Here is a 12266-nt window from a genome sequence, read left to right as displayed (position 1 = left end):
TCCCTGGTATCTGAGCCTCCTATGGCCATCCCTCCTTACCCGGGTAAGGGGAAAGGGCTCCTTAGCCAGGTCCTTGCAGCTACTCTAAATGGTACATGTGAATTTCTTCTTGACTGGGATGGTCGGAATTGAGAAAGTTACCAAATTTGGCATGGATTTCAGAAATGTGCAAAATCTGAGTTTACATTGTGAAACAGCAAAATCGCAAAATAATTTAATTATTAAATAATAATAACTATTATTATTATTTATTGCACATTTTTTCCTGGACATTCTTCAGCATGCTAAGTAGTAGCTTTGTACGCTTATGGTGGTCCACTGCAATTTTTCATGTTTTTGCCTTTTTGTTTTTGTTTTGCTATTTGTGGAAAAAAAATGTGCATTAGAATAAACTTACTTTTGCGCAATTTTCAGAAATCAGTGAATTCCAAAATATGACTTTCCACTCGAAATTGCAAAATTTCAATGTGAAAGTCATACATTTGGAATTCCACAAAATCTTTGTGTTCATCCATACTTCCTGACCTACCAAAGATACTTTTTCTGTGGTATATGGGAACTGCTAGGGTATTATTATGCCCCACATCTACCCACCTAAGCAGGTGAGATCTGTCCAGTTTTTGGACTCTGAGGTTGACAGGGTTATTACGCTTGTGTGCACGGCTGCACGCATTGTGTGCATTGTTTTGCTTCTTTATACAGTTTCCTCAGCTATACAGATGCACTTTCTAAAATCTCCAATCACCTTACCTGGTACAAACTATTACATCTCGTACCTAAAGAGAGTATATTTTCTCCTGTCCTAATAATTAAAGAACACCTATATACATAGATCACTAGAATGGGTGGGTGGAGTATAGTTATGAGTGATACAGTGCCTTTCATTATGCTGTAGAGTGCAAGAGGTAGCAAACCTCCATTCCCCCGTACAGCTCGACTACTTCCCAGAGTTCAGCCTTTTTAGATTACTGTTGAGCAAAACAAACTTTCATAATTGCTTTGGTTGCCTTGATTTAAGTAGGCTGGAGAGCAGAGACTTTTTTGATATAGAAATCCTGAACTAGATTATTTTATTCTGTAACTAAACAGGAAAAGTTTACAACTCTTACGTATCAGATCATAGCAAGGTTATGTAGCGATCATCCAATTGCAGTTTCCACCAGTGCAAAATTATTGTAATAAACCTAGTCCTAGATTGACTATATAATGCTTTTATTGCAGGTACTAAACAGGACTATGTCACTCCCATTTTAGCAATTATTTCTATGATCTGATATGATATAGGGAGGGCCAAGTTGAGCAGGAGGAAAAATGAATGCATTTAATACAAATTGGAGGTTGGCTACTTTGTAACCAAACTCTAGGTAGTTGCGGGGACTCTGGTTAGCTGTGATTGATAGTAGTGGTGTTAGTGTTACGCATGAGTAGGGTTAAAGCAAATCTGAAGTGAAGATAAACTTATAAGATAATGAATTGTATGTGTAGTATGGATTATAAATATAGCATAAGTAGCAAAGAAAAGAGTCTCATTGTTTTCCAGTACAGAAAGAGTAAAAAACACTTGAGTTGTTATCTATGCAAAAGAACATCTCCGAGGTAGTCAACAAACTTGTCCGACCTCAGTCCTGTTTTCTGAAGAGCTTAAACAGACAAGAAACAGTGAGAGACAGCTTGAGATAAGGTTTTAATGCAGGAAAGTATTTTGCAGCTTAAATAGCAGAGTGTGGATTCTAAACTGCAACTGTGAAACTCTGATGCAATGTTATAAATAAAGCTATACAACAGAAAATAAAAATATGAGAATCTTTTCTTTGCTACTTATGTTCTATTCATTATCCATACTACACATACAATTCATACTCTCATAAGTTTATTTTCACTTTAGATTTGCTTTAAGTTAGTGTTCGGCATGGGTAGAGGGTAGATTAGTGTAGGGCATAGATGGGGGGTTAGTGTCAAGATAGGATCAGATAAAGCAATAGTAGAATTTAGGTAACATTACAGATATTCTACTATCAGGAACAACAGATAGTAAAATAACTGTAGCTACTGATATTTTACTGCTGTGTACACGTTGTGGCTATTTTAACATACAGCCTCTTTAAATGTATGCAGGGGGTGGGGGCAGAAGGCATCTCACTAAACAAAACAACAGCAATTGACAAAATAAATACCACACAGCTGATTGTTGCATTGGGTTCAGGAAAGGATAGGGAGTGTCTATACAGACATTAAACCATTACACAAAATTATCAGAAAGTTAAATGGGCTACAGGAGTCAAACGTATGTATGTACAATAGCTTATTAGCCTTAGCTGTTGGCCTCACAGGTAGGGGCAGTACGTACCTTCCTTTCATTAGCTGGGTTAACCATCTAACTCTAAATATGGACTGGACCATGTAATAATTCTGCCCTTATCGCTTCTTACCTACACACACATGGCATGCATCTCTCTACTGGTCAGAAAGGCACAGCATATTGCATTGAGACGTGTGGGGGCACTTTGAAGTTGCTAAGTAATAATGAGGTAGATTCAATAAAGTTTGGTAAAATGTATGTGCCCCCAAGCACATGTAAATCTTACCAGTACTTACACAAAATACAAAACGGGTGTTGGTAAATAGGGCAACTCGCTTTATGTACACAATGCACTGTTGCTTGGTATAACTCATGCACATTATATACTGTAAGTAATGTGCACACTCTGTACATATTACAGGTTGCACTATTTGTGCAACCCCGATTACCAGGGTCAGTTCTAGACTTTTTGCTGCCTTTGAGGCAAACTTGTGAGGATGCACCCCCACCCCCAGATTTGGAATGATCGCACAGCACTCGACAATTTACTCTGCTTCATTTAATGATCTCACATGACATGCTGCAGCTGAACACTATAGCACACTGGCTGGCTATGAGTCTGTGACAAACAAACTCCATACCCTCAGCCACTCCATTTCTCCTCAGGAAGGTACACACAGTACAAATATGCTGCCCCTGAAAGCTCTGCGCCTAATGCAAATGTTTCACATTGCTTCATGAGAGAACCGGCCCTGCCCATTACATACTCTGCGTAAACACTGCTAAAAATGATGTGCACTGAGTGTTCATGTAAAATTTACTAAACTTTTGTGAATCGACCCTAATGTCTGATGACTGCATAAAGAAACATACAAATACTGGTGCATTGTTTACTTTTACCTGAGCTAGAATAATGGTAATTGTCTTCAAGGGTCTCTGGAGAAAAGAATCTCCGCAGGATTGTTCTCAAACATCTCTGATCCCATGCATCAGTTACTCTTCCTCCATACGTTATCTCCCCTGGAAAATAGTGTCATGCTTCAGTTTCACTGCCAAATGTTGTTTTTTTATGGTAATATCTTACAGCTTGACAGATTCATGTCATAATGATGTCCAAAAGTCCTAAGGGGTGCAACGTAGTGGCAAAACTAGCAGATAGGTACCATGAATAACTATCTCCTATCATAAAGAAAGACGACAACTCTGCAGGAGGCAAGGACAACGCAGTTCCTGCCTTTCATTGTGTCTGTTGTAATAATACAACTTCTGCTTCATAATTCCTATGAAAATATTCTCCACACTAAATAGTCAAGTGTTCATCGAACGTTTATCAATGGAAATTAAGCAAAACTAATATACAGTACTATTTCTTTACACATCAGTAACAACTAAAAAACATAACAAAAATAGAGCCTCAATAATATATTGTTCATAACTGGAAAATCTTTATTACCACATTCTAGATGCAAAGGGGGCATATTCAGAAACCAGTAGTAAATTGCTGTGCGCAGGCGACACACTGCAAATTTGCCAGTACTTACACAAGTTGTGCACAAGTGTGTTGTGCAACGTGCATTACCAATGTATGCCATGCTTGCTAGTGTAACGTGTGTTAGACTACTGGCAGAACGCAAGACTATTGGCAGAACGCAAGGTACACTAGAAACGTGCATTACCTATGTACAGGGGTGCTCGGATACCCCTTTTCAAAATCCGAATTGATCTGGATTCGGATACCCAGATATCCAGATCCGAATCGAATATCCAAATCCGAACTTTTTGGTATCCGAGTAAACTCGGATATCCGAACCCAATATCCTGGATATCCGGAAGGATTCGGATATCCAGATAGAAAACCGGAAGTGACCTGAAAATGGCTTAAAATGCTCCCAAAAGTCTCTTCAAGTGGCAAAAACCCTTTTCGGAGGTCTCTCTCTCAGATATCTGAACTAACTATCCGCCCGGATTTCGGATTTCAGATAGGAAATCCGAGTTTGTCGGATAGTGCTATTCGGATTTTAAAAAATATCCGAATTGCTATTCAAAGTTCGGATAGTGGAAAAAGTTTGGATTATCTGGGTAGTTCGGATACCCGAATATTGGATGAGCACCACTGCCTATGTAACGCACAGGTCTCGTAACTTGTGTATCTACCAGTAAAATGTTACCCTTCACACTAAATAGTCAAGTGTTCATTGAATAATTAATAAACCTTGACGAAAAAACTGGCCAAAGAAAATGCACCTTCTGTTAAAGTGTACCTGAGGAGATATGTGACATGATGAAATAAACGTGTATGTATAGTACAACACATATTAATAACCAGGCTGTTTTACTTGTTTTATTTTGCTGCCTGAAAGAGTTAATTTCTAGATATGGATGTGACAGCTTTTACCTTGTCAGGAATATAGCAAACATCACTGATAAGCAAACTACAGCCATAAAAGGTTTCCTGGCAGAATACAACTTCTGAGGGAAGGGAGATAAATACATTAAATATTAATTACATAAATATTGACCTTATTCTAACTCTGGGACACTTAATAGGTTGCTACTGATTAGAGACAGTAAAACAGTAAGTAAGTTGAATAACTTTAACTTTGTAGATGTTTAAATATAAAATGAAACCCTGGGATACTTAAAGTCATTTCCAGGAGTAGGAGGATAAATATAATTGTTTATCTCATCAGTTTATTTTCACCTCAGGTTCACTTTAAGTATAAGTACAATAGATCTTTATGATAACACCAAAACAATGATAAAACCATCTAAAAACATGATCTAAGACTTCTTCCACCCATAATTAATGAATAGTTCAATAACTCATCTCCATGGTTCTGTCAGAGCCTGTTCAGTGTTGAACCTGGGTTAGGGCAGGACGGTGGTGTAGTGGTTAGCTCTCTCGCCTTGCAGAACTGGGTCCCTGGTTCGAATCTCAGCCAGGGCACTATCTGCAAAGAGTTTGTATGTTCTCTCCGTGTCTGTGTGGGTTTCCTCCGGGCACTCCGATTTCCTCCCACATTCCAAAAACATACGGATAAGTTAATTGGCTCCCCCTAAAAAAAAAATTGGCCCTAGACTACAGTACTTACACTACATAATATAGACATATGGCAATGGTAGGGATTAGATTGTGAGCTCCTTTGAGGGACAGTTAGTGACAAGATATATATATATATATATATATATATATATATATATATATATATATATATATATATATACACTGTACAGCGCTGCGTAATATGTTGGCGCTATAGAAATACTAAATAATAATAATAATAAGAGATACATTTAAAAAAAGTGCAAATTTTGCTATAGCTTTGTCAAAAATGAGGTAGAAAAATGTATCAAAATGCGAACAGTAACTAGAAAAACTGAATTCATAAACCAGTGAACCAAAACAAAAATTAATGGTACTTATCCGTTAGCCGGGCGCATCCGGCAGGTGGCGCTGTTGTAGCGAATTTCGATGCGCTGTTGTATCTAATTCCATTCATAGTTACTGAACGTAGTACTGTGTGAATGGAAGCGCCGCAGGTGGCGCTAATTTCATTGTTGATACGTAACGATACAGTGTGTTAATGTCAACGAATATACATTGTATTTGAAGTGGCCGGAATTAAAATGAAGGCGGCGGCAATGTAACACATGAAGCCGCCGCCTTCGTCTGTTCTTCTTCTTCTCCCCCTTTGCCCTCTCGCTTGTATACAATGCTGCCAGCCTGCGGGGACATGCGTGTCCCCCCAGAGTCGTTCGTCGCGGCAGGGAAGCCTGCTTGTTTCCTTGCGACGAACGACTGTGGGGGGACACGCGTGTCCCCCCCCCCAGCTAGCAGTGTTGTATAGAAGCGAGAGGGCAAAGGGGGAGAAGAAGAACAGACGAAGGCGGCGGCTTCATGTGTTACATTGCCGCCGCCTTCATTTTAATTCCGGCCACTTCAAATACAATGTATATTCGTTGCCATTAACACACTGTATCGTTACGTTGCGTATCAACAATGTAATTAGCGCCACCTGCGGCCACCTGTTACCATAGTAACTATGAATGGAATTAGATACAACTGCGCATCGAAATTCGCTACAACAGCGCCACCTGCCGGATGCGCCCGGCTAACGGATAAGTACCAAATTAATTTACTAAACAGTTCATACAAAGTGAAGGATCATGCCCAATAAAACAGCATAGAGATATTACAGCATAAGGTGCTAAATGGAGGAAAAAGTGCTATTAGTGCATATCACAGCAGGTTCAGGGTAGGAACACAGTAGGCAGTATCGCATATGTGTTTTCCATAGCACATAGTGGAAAACGCATATGCGATTCTGCTGTTCCTATTCTCAGAGTGTGGAAAATGGATCTCACAGATAGAGCAAACATTCCGGGAAAAGGTCTGGGGAAATCCCCTATGCAAAGCCCCACATGTATCACAGGATTAATGACTCGCTTCAACAGGAGCATTTTTTCTTTTAATTGGCAGCGTTTATAGCCACACCCACATCAGCGCTTGACAGGTGGTGCAGTAACCTGGCATGAAGAAAATGTCTGAGTTTTGCCGAAGTTGTGTTTAGGTTTGAATCAATGTGGTGGTCACCTCACGCTGCCTTTGGTGAGTGCTAGCAAGCGTGCAGTTAGTACATGAGAGCAGCTGACAGGCGGATTCACATTTTACTGTGATTCAATGTTCTATGAAAATTAAAGCTGGAAATTGTTTGTGTGTTTGGGGGGAGGAGGGGGGGGGAGGTGTGATTACACTCCTTGTAAATTGTCCCAATGTCTTAAGGTGAGGTAATAACTAAGTTATGACTGTGAACATTTTTTACTTACCTGTAATATATGTAAGTGCATCCCATGGTATTTTTCCTTCTTGACAATACAGGTTTAAATTAAGCAGTGCACATTCTCTGTCGCTGTCAGTAAATTCATAGCAAATATTCCACCCAAGTGGGCCAAACTTCTTCCGTTCCTAAAATAAACCCAACACATTGTTATTCTGTATTTGTACCACTTTCTCCATGAAGAATATGTGGTATTACATCTGAAATCTATACAAGTAAAATACCATTTCATCCAGTTTTGCATTCAATAAAGAATAATTAATAGCATTTCACCATATTAGCAAGAGATTATGTCTTTATATTAACTTCCAGTGATCTTCTTAGGGGAACCTGAAGTGGAAGGGCTACAGAGGTTGTCAACTAAATTATGGTATAAACAATACCAGTTGCCTGGCTGTCATGCTTAGCTTTTGGCTTTAGTTGTTTTTGAGTCACATGCCTGCAACAAGCATGCAGCCAGTGGAATCACACCAGAGTCACAGCATTTGCATGCTCATTCTGGGCCAGTGATATAGTATTAGAGGCAGAAATCAGCAGCACAGAAGTCAGGCAACTGGCATTGTTTATTAGAGGATGAAGATGGAAGCCCCCCCCCCCCCCCCCCTCATATTCCTCTCCCATTAGATTTCTTTTAAAGTGGACCTGAACTCAGAACTTCTTCTCTGCTCTAAAAGATATGCAACAGCAAAATAACCTTCAAAGAAAAACATTTCTTTGTTACAGCTGATACAAATCTTGCAATAAATCTGCAGTTTGTCTACTTCCTGCTTTCATAGAAGCAGACATGTTAACAATGTACATACTGTATGTGTTTACCAATTAACTCTCTGCTGTGGTGTAATGAACAGTGATGTAACTGATGGTCAGGCTGAGCTCAATTTAGATCAAAAGTCAGTATTTTATTCAAAAAATGTAATCACACGTGTTTGGGTGCACTGTAAAGTATCAAGAGCACTAGCGAGTGATAGCTGTGATGATTTGCTCAGCTGCCTGTGCAGGCAGCCAGCCTTTTGACCATTGTGTAGGTTTGCATGCTGCAGGACTCTGGAAAGAACAGCTTCTGTCAGTTTTGCAGCTTGTGCTTGCAGAGGAATTTGCATACGTTGTCATGCAAATTGCCTGGCCACATTCATTGGAGGCGTGTACTATAACTACTATGTCTTTCCCACAATGCTTCGCTGTTCATAAGGATTTCGTCCTATGTAACACTCCTGGTGGGGTGTCAGCCTTGCTCTCTGTTTGAACATCAGCTTAGAGTAATTCCTAAATCTGCGCTAGGCAGATTTCCCTAGTGCTGTTAGGATTGTATTATCTGTATTGCCTGTTCTGTCTTGTCTTGCCTGTTTGCCATTGTCCTGTCCCTATGGTGGTTGACAGGAAATGGTTCTGATCTCTGTTCTTGGAGTATAGCTGGTGCAGCGGTTGCTACCAGCTATCTCTTCTGTTCTGTCTCCTGGGATCGCACTAGCTACTTTTTGCTAGCGCCGGGGATCCTTCTGTTCTGTCTCCTGGGATCGCGCTAGCTACTTTTCGCTAGCGCTGGGGATCCTTCTGTTCTGTCTTCTGGGATCGCGCTGGCCACTTTTCGCTAGTGCTGTGAATCCTATCTCTCGCTTGTCCCTGTTTTCGTGTGTCTGTCTGCTACACTTGCTGGAGGCTCGGTGAGGTAACCGTTAAGCAAGCGCTCGCGTCCTCTGTTTCATGTTTGTCTGTTAATGGTTAGTTAGGCGTGCTTGTCTCTATTGTGCTTATCACGTGGAGACCGCGCATAACCGCGTGCACTGTTGCGAATGAGTGCGGTGTTCGCGGTTAGCTAGCATTTGTTATTTTCCGTATCTCCTCATTGTATTTATTTGCTGTGCCTTTGCTAACCTCGTATTCTGTTCTGATCTGCCTTGTGTCTTGTCTGGCGATCGCACCTCTCGCGATCGCGTTCCTATTTCATATCTGCTGTGGTGTGTGTGCGGTTGCGGGGTGGCGACTGGATTGGCACACACACATACAACCTGTCCCTTTGCTCATTCTCATTCGCAATCGCCTCTCTTGCGATTGCGTTCTGCGTTTCGTACAATTCCTGTCTGGCATTTGTGGAGGTACAGAGGATTGGTTCCTCTGCACTCCTCAGCGCCATCTGCCGACAGGAATTTTCCCTCTACGGGTGCGTAGCTCCTTTTGCTGGGTTCCTGCAAATTATACGCTTGTGGAGGATTTCCGCCGTGTCAGCGCACGCGTTGTGCGCTGATCACGGGGAAAGTTCCACAATCGTTACAGTATGAACAGCCCAAAACCCCAGTGTAGACGGAAATTCCGATTTGTACGATTTTGTCGAGTTTGGGTCCTGTGTCTTTAAGAGCTTTAAAAGGCTTAATTCAGAGACCAAGGCGGAATTTCTTTCTGAATGTGTGAGGTTTTGCCTGAATCCCACCTTTCAGATTTCTGATCCGTCCACGTCGGCTCTTCTGTTTGCCTATGTGCTCTTAAAAGACGATTTGTTCACCTGGGCATATAATCTGTTAAAAATCAATTCTTGGAATGGTAATCTGTATCAGTTGCTTGCAGAGATATTCTCTCACTGGTTTAAACTGCCTGGCTTACCACCTGCTCTGATTGAGTGTGTAGCTGCTGATAAGTCAGCTGATCTTTCCCTTCCATGCAAAACCTTTCAGTATGACAATCAGTTCAATGTGTCTGTTGCCACTTCAGGTTTTAAACAGCAGACATGCAAAGTGGCGAAAAAGAGAAAAACTAAAAAACGCAAGCATCGGAATAAAACACTCCCTATTGATGTTTGTAATGATGTTGTTCCGTCTCTGGCTTTTTTGCCCCAATCCAAAGCTTATGTGGATCCTGCTATAGGTAGGATCGCACACTACATTAAAGCAGTTAAAAAATCTGTTCTTGTTCCTGAACTCCACCCCTATGGAGATTATTTGGATACTGGCCTGTTTGAACCCCCATTTGCTTCCTGGGATATTGGGGCCTTGCTGGAAGAATTCGATTTTGATTGGAAAGCCTTTTGCGATTTTTACATCGCAAAAAGCGAAAATGTCTTGAATGCTTGTCTCGATTCGATGTACCTTCTGATTGATTCCGATGAATGTGACAAGGATGATGTGGATCTGGTGATCTATGTATGGCAAACGATTTTGGATGAGTTGCACACACACCAACCAATTGATTCCAATAAAGAGACATCGTTGTCGGAAGATTGTTCCTGCCTTTCTGGGGTAAAGCATGTGAGTCTTGACTTTGTGCAATCTGAAATGAATGAGTGTGCCGCTGTGGTTGATTCCTGTGTGAATCCTGAAGGATTCGCTCCTGACAGTGTGCAGTTTGAATCTGTGCGATCTGATGCCTGTTTCTCGGATGTTCCTGCAGATTGTGATCGGCATGAGTCTGCCGGTTTCCTCAAGGATGTGTGGGATCCTTTGTCATTTAGAAACAGATCTTTGAGATCTTCCGTCTGTGACCCTGCTATCGGGAAAATTTCTCGACTATGCAGCGTCAAAAGTAAAATTATTATGCCTAATAAAGTTTATCCTGTTGATGTCGCCATTTCTTCTGCAAATGAGTCTCTGTCTCACCCTGTTCACACCTGTAAGGGCCCGTTGCCTGGGGACAGTTGCTCCAGCGTTTCGGTCCTAGATGCCTTGCAGTCTGCTCCGCAGATCGCGGAGGTTTGCGCTATAGAAGCGTCAGTTTCACAACCTAAAGTGAATTTTGATTCGCAGGTTTTGCGTTCTGATTCCTCGGATTCGACATTGTTAGCCGAATCTAAGAGTGAGACATCGCTTCGGTTTTGCGAATCTGATGCTGAACCCTCTTTGCCTTATTCAGAGACGCTTTCTCTGAACCTGCCCTGTACCATGAATAACAATATGATGTCCAATCACACTGACATTTGTGAGTCCCTTTCTTGCTCTGAGGGAAGTTTTGACTCTCCACCCTGTAATCTGGATGAGTCAACATTGCCTTGTACAATATCTCCTGCCCTGACCCTAGAGGCTCGTCTAGGTATTGCTGCTATTTTTACTTGTTTTTCTGCAGTTTTGGAGTTACAAGCTAGTTTGACTGCCACACAGAATTCTGGGTACAGTGAGAATGAAGTTAGGGAGTCAGTGTGTGTTCCAGTAAATATACCTGTACATTCCCCTCATGATGATGAGATCCAGTCTCAGGTTATGGTGGAACCATTCCTGGGACATCTGCCCTGTCCACAAAATAAAGTTCCAGTTTTGCCCTGTAACATGGATAGTTCAAAATCCTTCCTAGAAAACTTGAAAAATGATGTTCCTGAGGTCTTGTTTGATGTTCTGGAGGTCTCCGAGTTCCTCCCAAAGGGTGCAGAACTTGTAGGAGATGTCTCCTGTCCCCCAAGTCTTTCTGAGGTGTTGCCCTCTTCCGTAGGCATTGCTGCCTTGCTGGCTACCTTTTCAGCTCTGGTGGAGCTTCAGTCATGTGTAGTCAATGATGATATTACAGTCACAGAAATTTCCGAATTTGAATCCGAGTCTTCTCTTGAAAGTCCAGTGCTTGAGACCATTGCTTGTGATGATTCTCTGCCCAGTTCTGGTTTTGGTTTCCTCGTGCCGGTCTCTGAGGTTGGCAGTTCCCCGACATGTCCTGAGGTTTCTCCTGTGCTGGTGTACCCCAGTGTGCTCTGTGACCCAGAAAGCCCAAGTGTGCCTCGGTTACCAGCGTACTCAGATGCTTCCTCGGTGGAGACATGCTCTGATTTAGCCTGCTTGCATGCCCAGAAGTGGTCCCTGAAAGTCCTGATCTTGATGGGTGTCCTCGTAATTCTGAATCCGGAATTGTCATTGGTTCCATGGGGGTTCTTGGTAATTCTCCATGTGAGCCTGGTGATTGTTCTGCCCTCTTGGGATCTCTGTGGAGCTTCAAAAGGTTCAGGGAGATTCCGGGAGAAATTTTGCTTGGTCCCCTGGATAAGATCAACGGTGGCTTTTGTGTTGTAAGGGACACTTCGAACAGGTATTGTGGCAGGTTTGGTATTTTCGGACGCTCCTTGGAAGGTGGTGGGTATTGTCTGGAGGGTGTCGATGGCTTCTTCTCTGGCGTTCACAGTCCTGATGGGTGTTATACTGAGACTGGTGGTACTGATAGGCATG

General features: G+C 41.9%; 1 protein-coding gene across 1 annotated transcript in view; it reads right to left on the bottom strand.

Moving 5' to 3' along the window:
• Positions 1-12266, bottom strand: part of DNAH6 (dynein axonemal heavy chain 6) — a 443662-nt gene that overhangs the window by 58490 nt on the left and 372906 nt on the right. The window contains exons 69-70 of the mRNA XM_068233571.1: positions 7127-7265; positions 3200-3319 (exon numbers count right to left, since the gene is read on the bottom strand). Coding sequence (XP_068089672.1) covers positions 3200-3319; positions 7127-7265 — 259 coding nt within the window. The remainder of the gene's footprint in view (positions 1-3199; positions 3320-7126; positions 7266-12266) is intronic.

This window comes from Hyperolius riggenbachi, chromosome 1 (assembly GCF_040937935.1).
Source record: "Hyperolius riggenbachi isolate aHypRig1 chromosome 1, aHypRig1.pri, whole genome shotgun sequence".
Lineage (NCBI taxonomy): Eukaryota > Metazoa > Chordata > Amphibia > Anura > Hyperoliidae > Hyperolius > Hyperolius riggenbachi.
This window is presented reverse-complemented; position numbering and strand designations above follow the sequence as displayed.